This window comes from Canis lupus, chromosome 4, assembly GCF_011100685.1.
Source record: "Canis lupus familiaris isolate Mischka breed German Shepherd chromosome 4, alternate assembly UU_Cfam_GSD_1.0, whole genome shotgun sequence".
Classification (NCBI taxonomy): Eukaryota; Metazoa; Chordata; class Mammalia; order Carnivora; family Canidae; genus Canis; species Canis lupus.
This window is the reverse complement of record NC_049225.1, coordinates 70899859-70925283: the sequence shown is the minus strand read 5'-3', so window position 1 is coordinate 70925283 and position 25425 is coordinate 70899859. Positions and strand designations below refer to the sequence as shown.

At 33.5% G+C, this 25425-nt stretch overlaps 1 protein-coding gene across 4 annotated transcripts in view; it reads right to left on the bottom strand.

The window, feature by feature from the left end:
• Positions 1 to 25425, bottom strand: part of RICTOR (RPTOR independent companion of MTOR complex 2) — a 117375-nt gene that overhangs the window by 4528 nt on the left and 87422 nt on the right. For 3 of the 4 annotated variants that reach the window (XM_038535257.1, XM_038535259.1, XM_038535260.1), the window contains 16 exons: positions 25176 to 25340; positions 24905 to 24981; positions 24417 to 24495; positions 19228 to 19337; positions 18690 to 18777; positions 17462 to 17554; positions 16992 to 17098; positions 15908 to 16137; positions 13233 to 14241; positions 12883 to 12954; positions 9750 to 9927; positions 8646 to 8730; positions 7601 to 7834; positions 2022 to 2177; positions 1589 to 1712; positions 39 to 177 (listed from right to left, as the gene is read on the bottom strand). In XM_038535257.1, the coding sequence (XP_038391185.1) occupies positions 39 to 177; positions 1589 to 1712; positions 2022 to 2177; positions 7601 to 7834; positions 8646 to 8730; positions 9750 to 9927; positions 12883 to 12954; positions 13233 to 14241; positions 15908 to 16137; positions 16992 to 17098; positions 17462 to 17554; positions 18690 to 18777; positions 19228 to 19337; positions 24417 to 24495; positions 24905 to 24981; positions 25176 to 25340 (2946 nt within the window). The remainder of the gene's footprint in view (positions 1 to 38; positions 178 to 1588; positions 1713 to 2021; positions 2178 to 7600; positions 7835 to 8645; positions 8731 to 9749; positions 9928 to 12882; positions 12955 to 13232; positions 14242 to 15907; positions 16138 to 16991; positions 17099 to 17461; positions 17555 to 18689; positions 18778 to 19227; positions 19338 to 24416; positions 24496 to 24904; positions 24982 to 25175; positions 25341 to 25425) is intronic. The other variant, XM_038535258.1, reaches the window with a different exon arrangement.

Here is a 25425-nt window from a genome sequence, read left to right as displayed (position 1 = left end):
TTGAAACAGTGAATTTCAGAAATACAAATTCTACTCACTTGTAAAAACTGTACATCTTGAAATAATTCTTGTATGAACCTCCGACACGGAAGTCTAAATGTGCAGTGTGAGAGCAAATGGGAAACCTCAGAGTAAAGGCAGATGTCATCAAATGTCTGAGGGTATTTCTCCTTAATTCTAAAACCAAAGAAAAAGCAATGCTGTGATAAAAACAATTAATAACGACTTACCTATTTTTCCCTCCAAACTATCACTTTTTAAATATTCTTTTTACCAGACATTGATCGATGGCATATTTGGAATGATGGCTTAAAAATATAAAATATTAAATATTCTTACCTCACACTTAAACTAGATATTTTAAGTTTGGGATTGTCTCTTAAAATGATTAAATACTTCTTGGAAAGTCAGAATTTTTTTTTTTTTTTTTTTTTTACTAGCATGAGAAATTGCAAAATTTATTAGCCTAGGATGACTTAACTTTTCAAAATTAAGTTTGAAATATCTTGACTGGGCTTTCTCTTTGTATCTTTCAACCTTTGAAGTGGCTTTTAGCTGAGACAGTATGTCACAATCAGGGGTGGGGTGCGGTGAGGTAGTACACAAGCTAAAGACCTACTACTGCTGGAGCATCTGGCCAGGCGGTCTGCAGGGGGACCCTGGCATCGTGGTACTGTTTTTTTTTAAAGGTCCACAGGAGACTCAGTGCTGCATTTCTTTTGAGGACCACACTTTTAATAGTGTAGATCAATGATAATAATAGTTCAACTTGAATTTTCCTTTATTGTGTTGCTGTGATTTAGAGAAAAAAATTAAAAATTTTGTAACTTTTATTACAAGAAAGAAGAAAAATAGGGAAAAAAATAAACCAAATAAAATCACTTGTTTTTGTGTAGACTTGCTTTTCTCAAACTGTTGTTTCAAGATTCCCATACTTCCTTAAAAATTAGAGAACCCCCGAAAGCTTATTTTTTGTGGGTTATAGCCACTGATAATTACCATATTAGAAATTAAGGTTGAGAAAACTTCAAAATATATATATGAATTCATTTAAAAACCAAACCCATTGCCTGCTGACATAAACATATAGTTTTTGTTTGAGAGACACAAAGAGCGTACGCATACGAGCACAAGGGTCAGGGGTGTTGAGGGGAGGTGGATCCCAAGCAAACTCCTACCCTGAGTGTAGAACCCAACAAGGGGCTCCATCTTATGACCTTGAGTTCATGACCTTAAATGAAGACTCAGATGCCTAACTGAGCCACACAGGTACCCCAGAAATGACATTTTAATGAAAAATATTTTCTAAAACTAAAAAAGCGAGAAGAGTGGTATTGTTTTACATTTTTATAGATCTCTTTAAAGTCTGGCTTAACAGAAGATAGCTGGATTCACATACCTACTTCTGCATTCAGTCTTATACCAAATGTTATTTTGGTTGAAGTACGTGAAGAAAATCTAGCCTCACACAGGTACACCATGGAGAAATACTGATATAAGCTAATTAGTCTAACTTTTGAAGTTTTTCAAGGATTTTTTTCATCCTAAAAAGTGGAACAAAGAATACTTATGCTTATAGTTTACTTACGTTAAAAGCCCAGTTTCATGACATTTAGTTGAAACTGAACTACTCAAATTAATGACTAATCTTAAAACTTCTTTGCGAAGGAGTATACGGCACATCGGTGTATCATCTGGAATTGTTTTAACACCTGAAAAGAAGATGAAAATATCTTTACCACAAGAGAAATGATTACAATCCATAAGATTTGTTTTTAGACTTCACTTAAAGATCTAAAACTGAGAAAAATTGCACATAATTTGGCAATCATTTGGGAACAAAATTAAATGGAAGAGAACAATTAAGAGGATATATATCAGCAGCTGATACAGGTACAAGTATACCTAAGAAAAAAGGACTTGTCACAGTTTTGAGACAATTTCATTTAACATTATTTATTTATCAACAAAACTAAGTACAGTTTTAATAACAATGCTTGTATATGAATCTGAAAACTTACCTAGTAGCAATTCTGTGCTTTTGGTGCTGCTTGCTGAGCCTTCTTGAGATACTCCATCACTGCATCCAGAAATCCCTGAAAACTTAGAAGGAACCACTTCTAAAGGATTATGGATACTCTGCTCACACCAGTCAGAATACGGAATGTCTTGAAGGTCTGAAGAGAAAATCAGTTATTTCTATTAAAGTAACATAATGGCTTAATTCCTATGCTTTATTATATACCACAGAGATGATTTATCATTTCTTTCCAGTTTTCAACAATTATTTTCCATGATGATCTTCAAAGTAAATCCAGACTGTTCAGATAGTGAGGTTTGTTAAATCCTAAAGACATTTATAAATTTTATTTTCCTAAATTACAAAAATAATACATGAATATATGATTAAAGAATTCAAATAAAGATGATATAGAATAAAACATGAAGATATGCAGACATTATATCTACCCCCTGTCCCATCACTCTCACCCTCACACTAAATACCTCTCCAAAGGGAAATGGTTAAAAGTTTGACATATATATTTTTAAGATCTTTTGTTACTTTAAAGTTCTGTGGGTGTATAAGTGGAATTATGCTATATTATTGTTCTATGACTTGCTTTCCCCCCATTTAATAATTACCAATTTAAGAATCATACTTCCCTGGGTTATAGTTCATTCCTTAGAATTAAATTTACCACACTACCCATGTGTTGCTAAGGTACTCCTAGACAGGATTTTGAAGTCAATCAAACATCTCTGTGTTGCTAAAGTGACATTAACTTTATTTAAATTTTCCTGAGCACTTAGTGATTAGAACGCCATCAGGAAGTCTTTGGCTATCCTTTTAGGGAACAACACTGGACAACATATTAAATCATACCACCTTAGTACTGTAAGAAATATTGGAAATTAAAGTTTTCATCTTATGAAAGAGAAGAGATTCAGAGAGAGGAGACACAACTCAGGCAGAAAGTTAGAGCTCTTGACAGATGGTCTAGTACTAACTTTTTGCTATAGCATGTTGTCATGGTAGAGGGGGAAAAAAAGCTCTATATTTAAAACTTAGGAAACGAAACCAATGTCAATCTCTCCCTATGTTGTTTTCTATAGAATAGATATGATCCTTTCATCTCACCTCTAACTACATCCTAAGAGTACTAGTTACATAATACAAGTAGAAAATGTTTTGATGCCTTGGAAAAGAAGATCTATAAATTTGCCATAGTTTTGAAATTTTGGTTAAGTAAATCATATGTCTTTCACACACTTAAAAGTAAACATGCTACTTAATCATTCTTTGATTTAAAAAAATAAAACTACTGCCAAAAATTTGAGAACTGAAGATGTACTTAAAAACAGTAAGATTATTTTATAATCAGCTGATAAGCTACTCGGGGACTACGATGACAAAATATTTCAGCACAAGGAACAGTAAGACACTTATACTTTATTCAGTCAACATGTTTCTGAAAAGTCATAAACTATTTCAGCCTCACCTTTAACCTGTGATGACTCCTAATATTTCTAACCTGTTAGGATCATGTCCTATCTTTGAACATTTCAAGCATTCTTGTTAAAAAAATAAAATCATTCTTTTAAGCACAACAAAACCATAAAGTACATAAAAATCTGTGGTAGCAGATGCAGAATAAAATGTTATCAGATAATCCTATTCCAATAGCGCTTCCTCTGAGCTTTACATTTTTTTAAAAAAGATATTATTTATTCATGAAAGACAGAGAGAGAGAGAGAGAGGCAGAGACACAGGTAGAGAGAGCAGCAGACCCCATGTAGGGAGTCCGATGTGGGACTAGATCCTGGGACTCCAGGATCACACCCTGGTCTGAAGGCAGGTGCTCAACTGCTGAAACACCCAGGTGACCCTGAGCTTTACATTTTTGAACCATTACCACCAGACCACAAGTTTTAAAGAACAAAATGTCTTGTGTTCAGGTTTTGATGTTCCTTTAAAAAATGATCATTAAATAGTATAGGGATTATCTTTCAGTTATCTGCCATGAACAACATGAAGTCTTCTTTCTGATACATAAAATCCTCATATGGCTTACAGGAATGCTTCTCAAACTTTATTGTGCACATGAACAACCTAGGAGTCTCATGGAAGTGCAGATTCTGATTCTGTGTGTAGGATGAAGTCTGAAATTCTGTATTTCTGACAAATTCTCAGATGATACTGATGCTGCTGGTCCACTAACCATATTCTGGGTAGTAAGAGCTCCGCAGGACCTGATCTCTGCCTATTCCTTTAGACTGATCATATAGCTCCTTCCCTCTTACTGTCTAAGCTCTATTAACACAGGTGTCTTTTTAGTCCCTTCTACTTCCCATGCATGCTCCCATGAGAGAAGGCTTTTGCTTATTAGGCTATTCACTTTGTCTTCAAATTCTCTGTTTTGATCTTTTTTAGCTTCTATTGATTCTTTAGATCTCAGCTCAATAGTAAACTCTTCAGAAGGCTCTTCTTTGACTTGCCTCCTTGGTTATATTCCTTTGCTTGTAACTATTCTTAACAGCACTTGTTACAAATGCAGTATTACATTCATACAATCGATTGATCAAGTGATCAATCAACCCATTCATCCATTTCTTTCTCCACTTGAAGCTTAAAGAGTACAAGAACAGTGTTTTGTTTTGTTTTCTCTCTCACAAATGTTTTCCTGGCATCTAGTTTTATGTCTGACACATGGCAGTGGCATAATAAATACTGAGGGCATGAAATGAATAAAGGTTTGGAGACTTTTTAACCATTTGGCCTTTCTCCCTTCATACTTCTAAGATGAGTATCAGTAGTAAACTGTAATCATTTCCCAATTCAGAATTATTCTTCCCCTGCTGCTTCTTTCTCTAACTTTTCACATCACTGGTGAACCAACTGAGAGGCTCTGACTTTCTGCCTGCTTTCAGTCTTTCACAAGTCCCAAACCTCACAATACTCTACCAATCACTCTCCCAGTACAGGTCACAAATGAATTAGAATTAGCTGTGACTGTCTTATGACTAGGTAATGAAGGGGCTGGTTTCCCTATTTTTTGTTTGATAAAATAAGTAGAAAACAGTAAAGTAAAATGTACAGTGTTTCACAAGTATTTGATGAATAAGTATATAAATGAAGAATTTGCAAAAACTAAGACATGACAGCCCATACACTGAAGGAACTTAATGAGTGGAAGGAAAAAAAAATAGCCAATCAATAATGATTATAAAAAAAATAATGATTATAAGAGACCTATGTACAAAGGGTGAGACAGAGAGGAAAAAAATGTCAACATCTGACTTAAGAGTGAGGGACAGCTTCACAGGTAAAATACTGACAGGATGAGGTGGAACTGCAAAAGAGACTGTCTATGTGTAAAGCTTGTGTGTGAGGAGCGGGGAGGGAAAAGAAAGGCGAGCAGGGAAATCATTTTTCATGCCTAGAATTATGAAATTTATATATAGAAATCTGTTGCATTCTTATACACCAATATGACATAGCAGAAAGAGAAATTAAGAAAACAATCCCATTTACAATTGTACCAAAAATAAGAAAACACCTAGGGAAAAACTTAACCAAGCAGGCAAAAGACCTACATTCTGAAAACTATAAAACACTGATGAAAGAAACTGAAGATGACACAAACAAATGCAAAGCTATTCCATGCTCATGGATTAGAAGAACCACTATTGATATCTGTACTACCCAAAATGATCTACAGATTTAATGCGGTCCCCATCAAAATACCAACAATATTTTTCACAGAACTAGAAAAAATAATACTAAAATTCGTATGGAATAATGAAAGACCTCAAAGAGCCATGCAATCTTGAAAATCTAAAGATACAGTAGAAAGCTGTAATAATCAAAACAATTTGGTAATGGCACAAAAACAGACTCACAGATCACTGGAACAGAACAGAGAAGCCAGGAATAAACCCACACTTATATGGTCAATTAATCTATGACAAAGGGGCTGCAAGATTATACAGGGACGGAAAGGCAGTTTCTTTAACAAATGGGCTATAAATATTGGACAGCTACATGCAAAAGAATGAAACCGGACCACTTTCTTACACTACACACAAAAAGAAATTCAAAATGGATCAAAGACCTAAAGGTAAGACCTGAAACCACAAAACTCTTAGAGGAAAAAACAGGTACTAATTTCTTTGACGTTAGCTACGGGAACATATCTATAGATATGTCTTCTAAGGCAAGGGAAACAAAATCAAAATTAAAAAATTATTGAGACTACACTAAAAATATTTTTTTGTACAGCAAAGGACACTATCAACAAAACAAAGATATCTACTGAATGGGAGAAGATATTTGCAAATGACATGCAATAATGGGTTAATATCCAAAATATATAAAGAACTTATAAAACTCAACACCAAGAAATCAAATAATCCAATTAAAAATGAGCAGAGGACTTGAACATTTTTCCAAAGAAGGCATAGAGATGGCCGGCCAACAGACAAATGAAAAGATGCTCAACATCATTCATCATCAGGGAAATGCAAATCAAAACCACAATAAGTTATCATCTCACATGTGTCAGAATGGTTAAAATCAAAACACAAGGAATAACAAGTGTGGAGGATGTAGAGAAAATGGAACCCTCAAGTGCTGTTGATGGGAGTGGACTTTGGTACAGCCACTGTAGAAAACAGTACGGAGGTTCCTGAAAAAAAAAACAAAAAAACTAAAAGTAGAAATATATAATCCAGTAATTCCACTACTGAATATTTACCCAAAGAAAATGAAAACACTAATTTAAAAAGATATATACACTCCAATGTTTATTGCAGCATTATTTACAATAATCAAGATATGGAAGGAAGCCAAGTGTGTAATCATAATGATTGGCTAAAGATGTGGTATTTTTGTGCAATGGAGTGTTACTTGGCCATAAAAAAGAATGAGATCTTGCCCTTCGCAACAACACAGATGGATGGAACCAGAGAGAATAATGCTAACTAAAAGTCATCAGAGAAAGACAAATACCGTAGGATTTCACTCATATGTGGAATTTAACAAAACAAAGGAAAAAAACACAAACAAAACAGACTCTTAAATACAGCAAACAAAATGGTGATTGCCAGAAGAGAGGTGGGTGGGCCTTGGGGGAAAGAGATAGAGGATCAAGAGCACACTCATCTTGATGAACACTGAGTAACTAACATACAGAATTGTTGAATCACTATATGTATACCTGAAACTAATATAACACTGTATGTTAATTATGCTGGAATTAAACATAAGAAAAACAGAATTGTTGAATCATAATATTATACACCTGAAACTAATGTAACATTTTATGTTAATAACAGTCCAATTAAAAAAAAAAAGACTAGATTACACAAAGAATCTTGTGTGCTGGGCATGAATAGCCAGTAAAGAACAGAGAATAGCATGAAAAATGAATTGGAAGGGGCCAAAATTGGAGATGAAACATTAACCTCTAATCCTCCAACAGGAAAATGCTGAGTGATTGAACTAAGGCTAAGGAGTAAGAGGGATGGTCAACAGAGCTGCGACATGACTTGTGACTGAGGCAGATTCAAATTAGGTGGAGAAGGATATATAATCACTCACCCGAATGACTACATATTGCACTTAGTTGATTACTGGGCTGGAAACCCAGAATTTCGATACAGACACAATAAAGGCAGTTATCATCTGTATGCTCCTGTAATCCAGTGTCTTCTGTACTTTCTAAAAACAGAGAAGCATCTGAATGGATTGAATTCATTATTTCCGTAAGACTCATCTGCTGTCGTAGCAAGTGAAAAGAGTTTTTTACAAGACCTCCAGTTCCAGAAGGAAGACCTGTGCATAAGTAAATATGAAACAAAATCTAATAAAGATAGTATCAATGACACCTTTTTCAAGATATCTCAAACTATATGAATTTTTAAGGAAGGAAAACTAGGGAAGAAAATCAGAACTCTTTTTATGACTCAAAATCTTAACCTTAATTGAGGAAAACAAAGAATAATTTGCTTAAAATTAGGAAAACAAAGTTAGTAGATAAGGTTTTATTACATAAAATTTTAAAAACAAAATGAAAAATTAAAATTATACAAGTAAGGCATCATTCCAATTATTCTCAGTATTTCCAGAAAGAAATATAATAATTCTGAGTCTGAAGAGGTACTTGGTTAAAAAAAAAAAAAAAAAAAAAAAAGAAGTCAAGATTATGAAGCTTTAAACCTGTGGCTAATATGAATATATTCATTAAAATCTTAGTATTCATAACAAGGAGAGGTCACATAATATATGTATGTTTTTATCTCTCTCCTTTCCCCAAACACCTGTTTATTAGACCTTTGAGAATTAGCATTACAATTTTTTCATGCATTAGTTTTTAAAAACAGAATCAAATGATCAAGTTTGTGTCTTCCTGAGAAGTTGGGTAAAACATTTCTTTAAGCTTCTCACAAAAATACATTGTGATTTAGTTTAAGTTGACTCAAACAATTATTTTGGCATAATTTTTAAGACGACCTAAAAGTAAGTGTACCTGAATTTTTAACGTCATTCTACTGAAAAATATTTTTTTAATCAACCTTGTTTTAAAAGAATTTTCTTTTTAATATAAAGAAAAAGAAATCTCATGAGAACAGAAATCATGCATTACCTCCTGCCTCATGGGCAAACACTCTGGCACCTCGATCGTCATGTGGAGGTATGTTTTTTGTCTGAAAATAGGGAATATCCTTTACCTAAAATAGATAAATTATAAAGTTCACTTCATGAATATTAGCAAAATTAAATGAAATACAATTTAAATAGAATCACTATAGCACATGAACCTAAAATGAAAAATCACTTAAGAAGGTTAAATTACCAAAACTTGATAAAATAACAAATAACCCTTAAAGTTCTTATCTACTCTTAGTAATTTAAATAAATACTAAAGTAATTATTATTAGAATTTATCTGAAATGTCTTTAGACTCCTGAGCAAATGCAGATCCTTTAGCACTACAATCATGTAGATATTTATGAGTACCTCATGGGATTAGGGACACCTTGTATGACTGGGCACATGTGGCTATCCGTACAGGATAAACAGGTTCAAGAATTAAAAAAATAAAAAAAATTAAAAAATCAAGGAGGCACGCCTGGGAGGCTCAGCAGTTGAGCATCTGCCTTTGGCTCAGGGTGTGATCCCAGGATCTGAGATCGAGTCCCGCATCAGGCTCCCTATAGGGAGCCTGCTTCTCCCCCTGCATGTGTCTCTGACTCTGTGTGTCTTTCATGAATAAATAAATAAAATCTTAAAATAAATAAATACATACATACATACACCCAGATGTTTAAAAAAAAAAATCAACAAGAAACATACGTACACTTCAAACTTAATGCTAAATGTGAAAAAAAAAAAAAAAACAAAAGTAAAAAATGAAAAACAAGGATAAGTCAAATGTGGCTAAAAAAGCAAAGTTAAAAATTCTCTAAACTTCTATAGAAAATATACTGATGAAATCAAACAAGATGCTGATTTAGTATGGAACAGAAGGGAGTATAATGTTCTGGGGACTTGGAAATACTAAATACAAAAGTATAGAATAGTTGAGAAAGGTGAAATAATTTTTATCATAAAGTGTTTTTAAGCAAAACTTCCTTAAAAAATTATCTTCCCCCCAAAATAGTATTACTCCAAACTAATTTCCAGTAAGCAGTTATACAATAATGAAAAAACAGGAAACTAACTCATAAGAAAACAGAATTAATGATACCTGGAATATATCATTGATGTCTACTGGAAGAGCAAGACCAATATAGTCATCTGAACTACCATACGTTGCACTGGACACCATAGACCTCACTGAGGAGGATCGTTGCAGGGTATTTTGATTAATAGGACTTAGTAAGTCTTCTTTATCTAATGAAGCATAACTTAAAGCTTTCATGAACCTATAAAACCATAAGAAAAAAAAAAAACCTTTGCATTAGTTTCTTGATTTGTATTAATCATATAGAGAAATTATTTATTTCTGTAACTTAATAAAAGATAAGTAACTAGCCAAGTACTAAACAGTGCCATCTTGTTTATTAAGAGCATATAAACACTTGAAATTGTTTAGCTGTTATAAAATGACATACAAAAGATCATCAGTATTGATACGGTTAGGAAAACAACTGCTATGGCCTCCCAGGTAAAAATGAAAAAGTGGGCAATTAAGGTAACTTTCAATATCTAGAAGCAGAACAAAACAAAACAAATGACCTCAAAAATCACAGGTATGACCCAAGGACTATCTTCACAATCATTTCAAACTAGTAAAGTTTCTATCGTACAACTAATGGAGTCTATAACTCCATTTAACATTTTTATGAAAAATAAGAATACTGATTATCCTTTGTGTGGTAATTACTTTCATGCTATAGCAACAAGATTTATGTAACACAGATAACAGATACCAAACAGCAATAATGTTATAATCTGTAAATACTGTAAGACAGTTTTATTTAAAGTACTGATATTTCCTCAATGCATTCCTTACTGACTCCATAATAAATATGGTATACTGATATTTCTGTAAGATACACCTTTCTCATACAAATTTCTTATTCATGCAATATACATACTAAAATATTTACCAGGCACCTGCTTTGTACATACAAGGCAGTACACAAAACTCTACAGTTAATGTACACTGGCATTTAGAAACTCAAGTCATTTAAAATGTAACAATATAGTCTGATATTAAAAAAAGGAATTATTTTACAATGCACACAAAAGAAATCCTTCAAAACTGAAATTATTAAGATTATCATGGTAAAAACCACTAATTTCTACTAGTTTTTGTTTAAAAACCCCTCTTAACTGAAATTGACAAATTTCATTAAATAGGTCAGTAGTTTTAAAATTGTATTATTAAACCTCACTTACTTCATAAAGTTCTTAAAGGAGTACTGGAGGCGAAGGAAGGAATTATTGCATTACTGCCTTCCTAATCCCTATTTCAACTGACTAGCTCCATTTTAATTTATTCTGCATATTGGGTTTCAATAGAAATATTTTTGTGAAGAAAGAGATTCTCTACTTAAAAAGCTACATTTGAAAAGCTTAAAACCAAAGATCTAGTACAAATTCTATTAGATGAGGCAACTGAGGCCTAAATATTTCAAAATTCATGAACTTTCCCAAATTCATAATGGTGAGCAATTGAGGTCTGCCTGTTTTTCTTCTGCATTGATAAAGTTTTGCAAAGCTGTTGAAGTCTAGGCAGATGAGACATAAGGTATAATTTATGAAATATTGTTCAAGTTCATTCACTCAGTACCAGGATTAGAATTTAGGATTAAGGATTCCTACCTTCAGTGTTTGATCTACCATATACCAAAGAAATTATCTCCCTAAGATATGATTTTTAAGACTGCAAGATTCATGCTATTCATTATACCATAGGTATCTGCATGCCTACTGTTTTATAAGAAAACAAAACAAACAATAATAATCCTTCTCAGCCTGGATTCCAAACTGTTAAAGTAAATTTGTAGTTATCTTCTATCACTTTTTCTCCAAACTAACCAAAGGAAAAAAGTAGGAATACAAAGACTAATGCTGATACAGTTTTTTCCTCCACACACACAGTAAGAACTAAATAGATTTGAAAAACAGAGAAGAGATTTGATGAACATGAAATTCTGTTACGCCGTCATGCCTTTGCACAAGCTGTTCCTGTCTCTTGACTTTATTTTTTCCTCCTCCCAAGCAATTAAAATACCTATTCATCCTTTACAATGCCAACAACTTGGCATGCTACTCCAGGAGCAAAATTTCAAATAACTTTCTGAATGGTTCAGAGTTAACAGCACTTTGGTTATTGTACTGAGCTGTAAGATGGTGCTACACTAACTGCTTATGTTGCTGAGTTGTTACCTACTGCCCCTGGCTGCTGTAGTAGTCTTTGAGTTTTCAAATACTTTGTTGTAAAATAAAAATTTCCACCTTTCCTATCAATTTTATCAGCTATCCTTTCCTGTTACAGTGTTTCTACCAATCAGAAGCTTCCAATGTGGAACTTGCTTCCATAGGCCTCAAAACCTGATATCCAAGCTTATTAGAATAAATATCAACTTTGAATGTGGGTCACAGGTACCTCTTCTGAATACAATTCATGGACCTTACTGCAGAGATTTAGACTAGTGAGCTATTAAGAGATTTGCCTGTCTTTGTTCTGAATTGATGAGGTTGCCAAAGCTGGATGAGTTCCTGGTAGATGAGACATTACTGCATAATTCCTAAATTCTATCAAATGAGATATAATTTATTATCTACTACAAAGGAACCCCCTCTACTAAACGTATTAGCATTACTGACATAGAACTGCTTAATAACTTCGTAATGCTATTAAGAACTTGGTTCTGTAAAAGCCAAATGGGTTACATAAGGAAATAACTACCCATAATGATAATGATGATGATGTGTATCAAGCACTATTCTCAGTACTTGACAAATACTAATCCATATTAGTATACTAATAAATACTAAATAAATGGGAACTAATAACCAAAACTAAGTAGGTTTTTAGAAGTATTTGGCCCAACAACAACCAAAAAAGGGGTACAGAAATCCTTGCAGCAGTCAAATTTAACATTGCATATATTTTAAAGGTAAAATCAAACTCTTCACTTGGTAACAATCTTTAGATAAGGCATAGTAATCCCCTAAATGTTCTTGAGCACAAACTGCTACTGCTGAATCCTGAGAGTCAAGTGATTCATTTAATGTTCATTAGGTTTCTACTACATAACCAGCTACTTAAGACAAACTGAAAATAATTTCACTGAAATTTGTAGTTACTTAAAATAATAATAATATTAATAATAAAGGTCAACTTTTGGAGCCTTAAATTGACCTACCTGAAAAGGTTGTTTGTTATTGTAGGTCTTAAGCTCCTGATTCCCCCGACATGCTTCTTTTTAAAATCGATCCTTGCAGAAGCGAGAAATAAAAAAAAGCTTGTGACTTGTGTGTCCTTGTTAACCATATATGTTTATTTTCAGGGCCTAAAAGAATTTGTTTTCCCCCCTCGCAGCTGCAAGAATCCATTTCAAATCATATCGGGTAACTAGGAGCTTATAGCCTACCACAGTAAATAATTATAATAGGTCAGTGCTGAGGCTTTATGTAGATGTAAAACCTGTCTAATGCTTTTAAGTCTGTTAAAATGCAACCATTATTGTTCATTTTTAAATGTGTATTTGCTCACCTGCTAGGTGTTAACCTGGACTCAAAGCTGTTGGCCTTCATGGTGATGGTATCAGTAAACAGCACATCTTTTGCGGGAGATGCCAAAGCTTCAGAATGAGATAAGGATGGATGCATTCTTTGTTGCTGTAATCTTTTCAGTGTAGCGTAGCCAAAGGCGTCTCTAGAACTCGTGTAACTAAAGTTACAATCTGCTAGACTTTTAATCGTAGCAATAGAGGGTGCTTTAAGGGACTGTGCTCTTCTAGGAAGTGTATGAGAAGAACCTGGAGGCACCAGGGACACTGAGTTTGATTTGGAGAGAGACAGATGGTTAGACTGTGGTGTCAAATAGTTGCTTGTCTTAACAGTTTTAGTACTTACCACAGTACTCATACTTCCACAGTCTGTGTCCACAGTTGTAGCATCAACACCCACTGTCTCTCGTGAAGGACTTGAACTCATTGAACTTATGCCACTTGTTGTAGTGTCTGTATTAAAACTTTGGCTACGTATCTTCATATGTGAGCTTGTTGAACTTTCTACAACTAATCTCTCTCGGCTTGTGTTTTCTCTGTGATTTTCTGTACCAAGACTCTTGGTGAATTTTAAGTCATTCTCTCCAATACTTGGAGTACTACCAGTGTCTTCAATGTGCTTATTCCCAACAAATGAAGTTTCTAATTGTAATGTTTTCTGTACTGTGGATATGGGCGTGAAATCATCACTATGATTAAAATCAACACTGGGCTCCGTAAGTGTTCTGATCCGCCTGTTGTTTGTCTTATTTTCAGATGACAGTTTCCCTCCTTTTGGATCACTGCTACTACGATGTTTTTTATTAGGCAAAGTAAGTGAATTTAAGATACGATTCTTCACAAGTTTACTAGAAGCAAAGAAAGGGAATGAATTTTTATCCTTTATAGGTCCAGGTCGATCATAAAATGCTGGCTCTGTATCTTCATTGATGTCAAGAAAAAATGTACTGGTAGAGCTGCTGCCAAACCGGTCATCCTCCATTATGAACATACCTATAACGAAAAGATTGTTAGAAAAGTGCATAAAAAATAACAAAACAAAATCATGGCAACTGTTAGTGACATATTTCAAGAATTTTTTATTGAACAGTCATCTGGGAAAAATTTTCCGAGCTATGTTTAAAAAAAAAAAAAGAACTTGAGATCAAGTGTTTAAACTTAAATAAAATGTGAAATTATGTCATTAGGAGGAACTTCTGTTATTTCCAAAGAAAAATTATACGATTCATCAAAGTTTATATGAACTGTGTTTTTGCCTGACTTTGTTTTAATGCCAGTGAGTTTCTAAAACCTCCAAATATTTAGGATAAAATTAAAGGAAAAAGGAGGCTTGATCATGGATATTCACTCAGTTCATACAGATTTGTTATTTTTCAAATCACAGTAAGTGGGAGAGATTAATCTTCTAAGAAATGAATTCCCAATCTTAAAATATACTTATAAAGAATCAAGTCACAGCATTTAAAATTCATGTTTATATCAATTAGGCGGGATCCCTGGGTGGCGCAGCGGTTTAGCGCCTGCCTTTGGCCCAGGGCGCGATCCTGGAGACCCGGGATCGAATCCCACGTCGGGCTCCCAGTGCATGGAGCCTGCTTCTCCCTCTGCCTATGTCTCTGCCTCTCTCTCTCTCTCTCTCTGTGTGAATATCATAAATAAATAAATAAAATTAAAAAAAAATTTTATATCAATTAGGCTTGTTATTTTCCTTTAGGTACTAAGGATTCAAGGTCTAATCCTTAAAAAAAAAAAAAAGACTCCATGTCTAATAACATCTATAAGATTTCATCCCATTTTTAACTTTTTGTTGAATAATTATAAACTATTTCAAATTTATTTTGAAAGAGAGCAAAGTAAAATCCTAAATAAACTTGCATAATGTATTTTTTTCAGGTTTTGTCAATTCTATTATGCATATTTTTCATACTTAGTCATCTCTAAAACTAGAACGTATCTTGTAATCAATGGTATGTTCTGGTTTAATAGGTAATATTTTTTTCTTCTTTTTTTAGTGGTGCATAAAATACTCGTACATCTTATAATTCACAGCATCTTAGACTTGGTGAAATATGGTTTGATAAATGTTGCACTATCTTCTTAAAAAGAACCCGATCTTAAATTTTGTATGCCTAACAGCATTTAGCCCAGGGCTTAAAACCACAAACTGTTTTTTAATTGATTTTTAATACTCTTTTAACAGTTTAAATATTTAGCTTTAAAATTTTGCTCTTCTCTCAGAAATGAATATGTGAATATAATCTCTCTTAACAAACATATTCTGGTTCAAAAATCTCTATATCTTTTGAAAACTGAGTGAAAAAGGTATGTAAATGAAAAAGGTAAGCAAATAAACATTTACTTTTTTTAGATCTTATTATAAGCAAAAGGGGAATGGTTCTTCTGGCACATGGCTGGTTTTTTAACTCTGTAACTAGGATTTTCTAAAGGCTATTTAGAAAACAAGGAGAGAGAACAATGTAGTCTGGTGGCTAAACACTCTGTTGTGAAAAGATAATGCATTCTTCAAGACCCCATTACTGTCAAATTATCTTAGAAAAAAAGTAAATTAGGAAATCTAACAAATACATTTAAATTGTGTTATTATAAATACAACTGTTAATGTCAGCTAACTTTATATAATATTGTCAACAATACTCACTTGATGGTGCAGATTCACTTTCACTATTATGTCTAGAGCTGGTTGACTCTGAGTTCAAACTCAGGGTGCTTGGGATAGATGAGAGTTCATTACAGAGTTGTTCTACATCATCTGGAACCACTGGCCACAGATGTTTACGACTATGTCTTACAGAATCCCAGTTGTGACATTTCAAAATATCACAGCCCTGTTTGGTTTTGGCTATGAGTCCAAGCACATATACACAGGTCCTATAAGTAAAAGATGTAGTAATGACAGTTTATAATTCCAAACTGTGATTTCTTACAGCAACTAAAATATGAGTTTGCTATATGTACATCTGAATTTTCTTTAAAGGTCATTAAATATTGTTTAGCTTATGAAAACATGTATTAAAAGGAGTTAGGAGTAACTTAGAGGAGGCTATAAATAACATGAAAACCTTCCTAATATAGATAGTAATTACAAAGAAGTAATTTAGAAGAACATTATGCAATCTTAGGAAAAAATGACATATATTAACTTTTCTGGAATAAATCTGGACTATATGGGCTATTGGACTACTGCACATACACTACTCTACTTTCACTGTTTGCCAGTAACTAAACTTCAACATTATGATAACAAAAATGAGAGAGAGAGAGAGAGAGAGAGAGAGAGAGAGAGAGAGAGAGAGATGATCGAGAGTACAAGAGCAGGAGGAGTGAGAAGCAGATTCCCCGTTGAGCAGGGAACCTGATGCAGGGCTTGATCTCAGGACACTGGGATCATGACCTGGGCTGAAGGCAGATGCTTAACTGACTGAGCCATCCAGGTGCCCCTCCTTAAGATGTTTGACTTTGTGCATTTAAAAAAAAATTTTTTTAACTAAACTCTATCTCCAACATGGGGCTCAAACTCATGACCCCAAGGATCAAGAGTTGCATGGTCTACTGACTGAGTTAGCCTGATGTGCACCCTTTTCTTCTTAAATCCTGTATCATTAGGACTTTCAGTGAACTAATAGCTCTAATGGACTACACTGAATCATAAAATACTCTTCCCTCACAGCCCTTTGTGAACAAGAATATATACATTAGAAAGATTTATGAGTGAAGTAACATACCCTCTGATTGAAAGAACCTCACATTGCTTTGCAAGTTTTAGTATATCTGGAATCACATTTTCTTCTTGTAGCAAATTGAGACCCCAGTTTGATGAGCCAATATTTCCCTGAAAGAAAAGAAATCACTTTTATCAAATATTTTTATAAGAGTAATTCTTTTAAGAAATTTGGAAAGCTTTCAAAAACAAGAAATTTAACCCCATCTAAGAGAGAGGAAAAAAAAAGAGAAAAAAACCCTTAAAAATAAGAAACTTTAGAAATTAATGCTCCATTTGTCTTAACAAGAAAACGAATATTTTAATCATGTATTTTCCAGCCTAAAAATATTTAAAATGGGTAGAAACAATCTTGGTCTTAGAATATTAATCTGAGAACAAGTTCCAAAAAAAAATGGTTTTTATTTATTATTAATGGGAAAATTAGAAAAATCTAAAAATGATGAAGATCTTATAGAAGTGTTTATTACAAACCAAGGCCCAAAGAGATGCTTTCAGTTTTTTAATTTCTTCCCATTTATCCAAATCTGGTGTACGAACGTTATGACAGAGTTCGGTAATAATATTCTGGAGAAAAAAAAAAATATGAGTAACAATATCTTTTCAATGTATTTTCTTATTGCATCTTAAAACCTAATTTTTAAGGCATGTTATAACTTTTGTATATATAAAATTCTAAAATAACTCTATGTAAGCTTTCTTAAGCAGCACTAGTGCAGAGATTTTGAGTTCATATTCTAGAGTTAGTACCTATTAGCTATGTGGCTTTGAGCAAGTCACTTAATCACCCCATGCCTTGATTTCCTAATCTCTTAAACAGAGAGCGGTCTCCTAAGGAGTAATGACTTAATTATTACATATAAAGTACTTAACAAAATACTTGGTACCTAGTATTATAAAAATGTTAGTGATAATTATCAGTTTTTTAAACAAAATACTAATGAATGAAAAAAGCTAACATAAAGAAAGGTATGTGCCCCAAAAGTTGTCAGAGATGTAATATAAAAATAGGACACTACAGAGTACATTTATGCAAAACTTTTGCTCCTGGGATGAACACCAATATAAAAATGAACTAAACTGCCAGATTACTATTGTTCAAGAGACACGCACCCAAATACTTCTGTATGTATTTCTAAAAGAAAAAACTGCATTTATTGAAAACACTTAGTAGCAAGACATATTCACAGCCATAAATTTGGTGTGCATACAATCAAAGCAACACTGCATGACACTAATCCTGTTATATTCCATGAAGTATATTAACAATAATGAGGTACAAACAAACAGCAATTAATACTTTGTTTCTTGCTTATCAAAGATAACTGAATCTGAAAAAGATTCAGTTAAACTTCCCAATAAGAACAATGAAGAAATTCAGTTTTTTAGTATGTTTCTACTAAAGAGATGAACTTCCCCAACAAACTATAAAGGAGAGAACTCAGACTTTCAAAAGCTTAACAAATTAGCTATGCAAAAGGTGACATATAAGTCTGGGAACGGCATGCAAGCCAGTGATATAGCTAAGGATTACAAGTACAGAATGTCTAAGTCAGTTATAATATAGATGGCTTTAAAAGCAATTAATGCTGCTAACTTCAAGGCTTTTGAGAAGTTTTTTGTAAAATATACTACTTTAGCAATGTTGAGGGCTTTTTTTCTATCACTGAAACTATTCAAAACAAGTAAATTATCTTTTTACCTGTACTTCCAACAAATGACAGCCTGTTTTGTGATGTACCAGTTGTCCATAAAGGTGTACAGGCAGGTAGACATGAGGACGCTGTAATCTAGTATAATAAAGATGATTGATATACCTATTGCCTCATTTACAACATGCTAATTAAAATATGGACTAAAAATAAAGTACTAGATAAAGATATAACCTTCTTGGCATATGTAAAAATATGAAAAGTGGAAAAGCATGAGGATTTCTCTAGGAAAATAACAATTTAGCTGGCCTCAAAACACTGAGTAATGTTAAGACAGCTAATACCAGAAAGAGTAGGCTTAAGAGCATGGAATGTATATAAACTGTATCAATAAGAGTATTCAGTATGAGTGCCACTGGAATTCCTGAGCAGTCAATGCTATGCTTTAAGAATTTTTTCTTAAGTCAGTGAAGGAAATAAAATTTCCAAGTACTCAGAAAACTTCAAAAAATAAAGAATTATTATGAACTGGTTTTGAATTTTATATTTGAACACCAGTAATAAATTATTTCATTAACTAGACTGTACCTTTGGTTACTCCGACGAACATAGTTATCACCATCAATTGGCTTTCGGTAAGTAGTAAGTGCTTCATTAAGTTGTTCCTCAATCAAGTCAACATATTTTGAATTGTATTCCTAGAGAACAATATTGTTTTAGTTGTATGCAGTATCATATGAGTCACAAAATTCATAACATGTTAGTACCTAGCAAATCTTACAAGCATAAAAATGAGAAAAATGAACATCTGTACAGGATATTTAAGATACTTTTAAAAAGGGTAGAGCAAGGTGCTATGAATACAAATGTTCTATCATACCCAAAAGCTTTCTGCTTATATTTTTATCCCCATGTTCAATTACTATTTTAAAGTCCATAAGTTAAAAGTTTTGTTCTTCATCTTATTTAAATCCCTTTCCCCATTACGAACAAAAACTAGCTTCTTACTATTAAACCCTAAACATATTCACTAAAAATTTCTAAAAGAAAATTAAATGAATTGTATAATTTTAGCACTTTTTGGTAAAAACATTATAGGTCTTTCTTCACTGATTTAAATCAAGTCAAATGTAAAAAAATGTTTCCAACTAAAACTTGAAAAAGTTTAGGTTCTTTAAGTCAGTCACACTGCCATCTTTATTACAAAAGATCTCCACTTTAAACTGTTTAAAAAGAATTTGTAGGACCTCTTTGGAAAACAACTTAGCACTATGTATCAAAAATGTTACTTCACATACTTTCTGACTTTCTGACTCACAACTATACTTTTATAAATTTATCCTATAGATATATATGTACAAGCATGCAAAGATATATGAATGAATATCCAGTAAACTGTTTACAAAACAAAAAATGTTGGAAACAATGTCAATACAGGAGTGGTTATAAAAATTAAGGTACATTCACATAATGTACTATTCAGCCATTCAAAAGAACAAGCTAGATTTAAATGTGTAGCTCTGAAAAGATCCCTCAGATATACTGCTAAATGAAAAACATTCTTATCTATATTTGAAAACAGAACTCATTTTATTTTTAAATAAAGAGTATGTACCTATAGATAGAACATCTCTGAATGCATACAAAATAAACTGTTAACAGGCATTACCTTCAGAAAAGACAGAATAAGGGCACAGGGAGACATTTTTCATTCAAAACTATTTTAGACAACTTGAATTTGATGGGTTACCTTAACTCCCTATTTAGAGCCTCTAAAAACATACTTTTCCTATTTTTCCTTTAGGTTCCATATTTACTTTCTAATAGTAACATGAGGTTTTAATTTATACTATACCATAATTATTACTACTGCTACTATTACCACTACATTATTACCAAACGGAGATATGAAAATCTCCGTGCAAAAAATCTAATTAAGGCAAGTATTCTGAGCTTTATACAGGAGTAGTTACATTCATGTGAATAATCTTTTGACCAGGGGAATTCATTTGGAAAACACTAGCCAAAGGTCAGGGGTATGGTTTATAGCTGTGAAATGCACTGAGTTTCTAAATGTGGGTCCTCTTGAGGATTCTGCCCAAAAGAACCAATCTGGAGGGGCAAGAAAACCTGAACTGAGGGATGGATCTCTGCCTATACAGGAAATATAAGCAGGCAGGCAGAGGAGCCACTGCCCTTGTCCAGGGAACTAAAACTGAGAGCTCCAGAGTGGTGAGGTCTTTGAGAAATGCATGAAAGTAACCCTCATGTAAAAGAATTAACATTTGAAATCTACCACATTCAAAGCTAAATAGTACAGATAACAATTGTACCAACTGAGTAAGTCTGTTCTTGGCCCTATGCCCCTTCTTCCTCCTGCTCCAAAGCTGACAAGGCCCTGAACCAGAAGGTAGCTAGTAAATGGGGAGCGGAATGAGTACAAAGAGTGATGAGACTGAACAAATCTTCCCTCCACTGTAGGTTTCCATGTCTATATCAGGTCTGAGTACTAGGTGAAGTTTTAAAATGAATGAGTTAATTTTTAATACTTTACTGGCCTGGATGTTTTATTACTTTGAAACAGAGACAGTCTCAGTTCATGTTGGCACGCCATAAGCTACTGAGAGGAAATCAAAATATAGTGAGCATGGGCTTTGGAATCAAAAAGCACCCCTGCTCTGCTATATTTAAGCTTTGTGACCTAGGATAAGGTTTACGCCTCTTCATCTCCAAATTTTCTTTTTTTTTTTTCATCTCCAAATTTTCATTCACAAAATAGAAATAACATAAAATAATTCATTGATTGTCTTCAGGATTAAATGAGGTAAGACCTGAAATGGTAGGCATTCAGTAAGCTGGTTCTCTTCCCTTTCTCCTTTTCTCTAATTTGAGAGAGAGACTATGCTATCTTTATTTTGACACCTCTCATTTACTGCCTAATTAACTGTAACTGCAATTCAGCATCTGTTTGTAACTTTCTACTGAAAATGCTCTAGCAAAATTCACCAGTGACTGGTGCATCGGTGGCTCAGTTGGTTAAGCATCTGCCTTCGGCTCAGGTCCTGATCCCAGGATCTGGGGATCAAGGCCTGCATTGGGTTCCCTGCACAGTGGGGAGGGAGCCTGCTTCTCCTTCTCCTGCTCCCCTTACTTGTGCTGTCAAATAAGTAAATAAAAACCTTTAAAGAAACATTTCACCAATGACCAAACTGTCAAATTCAACAGATTATTTTCTATTGTTCATCTTTTTAACAAATATGTATCACTGACCTCTCCTTCCTGAAGCATCCTTTAGTGACACCATTCTCTCTGGCAATTTTCTGTGTTTCTGTCCTTCTATTTCCCTCATTAAACCAGGATGTTCTCTAGGGAGCAATTTCCAGTGTTCTTTCTTTTTTTTGTTCTTTCTTTTTATCATCCCTGGTGATCTCACTCACTTCAGGTTTCAACTACTATTATATATTGAGGACTCCCAAATTGCAATCTTCAGCACATATATGAGCTCCAGATCCAAAATTCCAAATATTTTCTGGATACAATGACTTGGTCATTCCACAGAGTAATAATACAATTCAACATATTCAAAAATCATTATCCTTATCCTGCAAACTATTTTTTATAATTACAATCTCTCCTTTTTTTAAAGATTTTGAAAAATTTATTTGAGAGAGAGAGAGAGAGAGACCACCACCCTGGAGGGGAGGCAGAAGGAGAGGGAGAAACAGGCTCCTTGCTGAGCAGGGAGCCTGACATGAGGCTCGATCCCAGGACCACGGGATCATGACCCGAGCCAAAGGCAGATGCTTAACCAACTGAGCCACCGAGGTGCCCCTGGCACCCCTGTAATCACAATCTCTTCATGGTGATCCACTGCATACTCAGTCATTGAAATTAGAAACTTTAAAGAGTCAAGATGGACTCTTCATTCATTATATCCAATCAGTCCACACATCTGGTCCATCTTATTTCAAAGATGCCCAGAAAATGTATCCCTGCCTATCCAATCTCAGCATCACTAAACTCACATTTTTACCAGTTCTTGCTTCTTAACTGGTCTTAAGATTCCTAGGCTTTACCTTTAATGATCAAACTTCCACTCCTGCACTACACGACCTGTCAATGTTTTTAAGGCACAGCTCTAATTAGACTAGACTTTAAACACCTAAAATTCCCTCACTTCTGATAAAAGTGAAATTCCTTAATGACATAATATGGTTTATAGGGCTTTCTATAATCTACTTCTAACTCAACATTTCAGTCTCATCTTTCCACTCCTCAGTTATCCTAGCCCTAACTACAGTGGAATATAGCTTTCTCCAAAAGTCTGAAGTTTCAATAACCTATAGTCAATGTATTTACCTACTTACTCTTCAAGACTATCTCAAATATCATATCATTTCCTGAGCCCACCCAAAATTTCTTTTGCTAATTCTAATCTCTAAGGCAGAATCATCTACCCTTCTTTTGTTTCCTTAAACAGTACACATGCCATTTATAGTAGTTTTATCTTGTACCTACTATTTCAAAGTAGTGTGCCAGATATCCTAAGCAATTTCCTAATACGGTGACTGATTTTACTATGGTAATTTGTTTAAGTAACTTAAAACTGTCACATCTTCTCTCAATTCTCCAATTCATTAATTATTGAAAGACTTCATGCCTAAAGTATGTTTTTGTTTTTAAAGAAAGTTACTTTATTTATTTGACAGAGAAAGAGAGAGAGAGAGAGAGAGAGAGAGAGAGAGAGAGAGAGAGAGAGAGAGCATGAGTTCCCATTGAACAGGGAGCCAGATGTGGGGCTTGATCCTAGGATCCTGGGATCCAAACCCGAGCTTGAAGGTAGATGCTTAACTGACTGAGCCACCCAGGTGCTCTGCCTAAAGTATGTTTTATAGTTACAGTATTTTTTAAAAAACAAGAATTTCAGGATGCCTGGGTGGCTCAGTGGTTGAGAGCCTTTGGCTCACAGCGTGATCCCGGGATCCAGGATCCAGTTCCGCCATTGGGCTCCTTACAGGAAGCCTGCTTCTCCCTCTGCCTGTGACTCTGCCTCTCTGTGTGTGTGTGTCTCATGAATAAATAGATAAAATCTTAAAAAAAAAAAAAAAAAAGGAAAAAAAAAACCCCTGAGAATTTCTTGTGAAATATGGTTCAATATAAATAATAATTGAAATGATGAAAAATCTAAAAATTATTTACATTAAGACTGATTATCCATGGGTTTCTAAGATGCTTTGACAATTTCTAACGCTTCAAAGAAAATAAAATCACAGTGATGACCAGCTAAAGAAAAGCAAGGAAGTTAACTAGTAGCAAGAACTCTATTCTCAGGTTTATGTCAGTAGCATCCTAAAATAAAGTTTAATTAGATTATTATATCTGCTTTGCAGAACTGTTTTATAATCTTTCTTCATTTAGGAAAATGTTTTAGTTGTAGCTTAAAAGGGCTACATAAGGGATCCAAGAATAAGAATAAAAGAAATGATAGTAAGTAGGGTTAACAAATTATACCAGTACATTGTATCAATTAAACTGAAAGCAAAATTTCAATAGAATGTACACAAAGTTAATAGTTTGCTACAAAATAATGTAGTTTTAAAAATGGATAGATATAAACACAAATAATTACATAGAATTTAAGACTTGACTTTATATATGAATGTTTAAATATTTGACCTCTTGAGCTTCAAAATGTTGATATAAAAATCCTCTAAATTCATAGAGCTATGCCCTAAGGTAAAAACATACAAATTGAAGCTTACTCAACAGAAAGTTACCTTGTGCCACTTTTCCAATTGTTTTGCCACATAACCCCTTTCATTCAGATAGGAAAATCCTTTTGGAATGGAAAGAAATCTGTAAATTAAAACAAGAAACAGTTTAACACAAGACTCTGACCACAAGTGTTTAAGAAGCTCAAAGACTTTAGGAATAGCTTCTTCCTGAAAGTAAAAGGTCAACTATTATTTATATAATTTCAAATACAGATAAATTTTCATAATCTTACAAGAACAAATTAATCCAATCACAGTAAAGAAAATGTCATGAAAATAATGAGGAGAGACAAACGTATAAGAAACATTAAGGAAACAATGAAAAAAGAGTTTTAGTATTAAAGGACGTCTAAGATTCTAAAATAGACCTCTTTCAGAAGTTAACACTAAACTCTTTAAAGTGCTTCCTATTTGAATTCAGCTTTAAAATACACTGCTAAAGAGAATACAACAAAAAACACAGTTATAAGAAAAATTTACTTAATATTTACCTCAGGAGGAGAAGCAAACCTTTGTCCCCAAGGTGGGATAAAGCTGGCTTCATCTGAATAAGAGCATGAAGATTGGCCTAAAAAAAGTAATTATTAGGCAAATTAACAATTGCAAAATGATAGTAAATTCTTTTTCCAAAACACTTACATTAGGTACATTATAATTTCACATTATTTTCTAGTAAAATTGAAATTAATTAATTTTAATGATTAAAATAATAATTCAATAAAAATTCATGTCTAAGTATTTTATAATATAATAGACCTTCACCTTGTCTTCACATGCTTCATCAAGAATATCAAGAGCTTCAGAAGAAATCGTTTTGTTTTTATCATGGAGCTGGGTCACAAGTAATTCAATTCCCCAATTATTGAAGAATTCAACATTAGCTCTCAATAATACTCTTAAATGTTTCGTTGCATACAGCCTGCAGGCCTACAAAGATAAATGAAAATATAAAAACAAAAACAAAAACAAAAACAAAAAACACAAACAAACTTCATGGATAGCCTATTTAGAC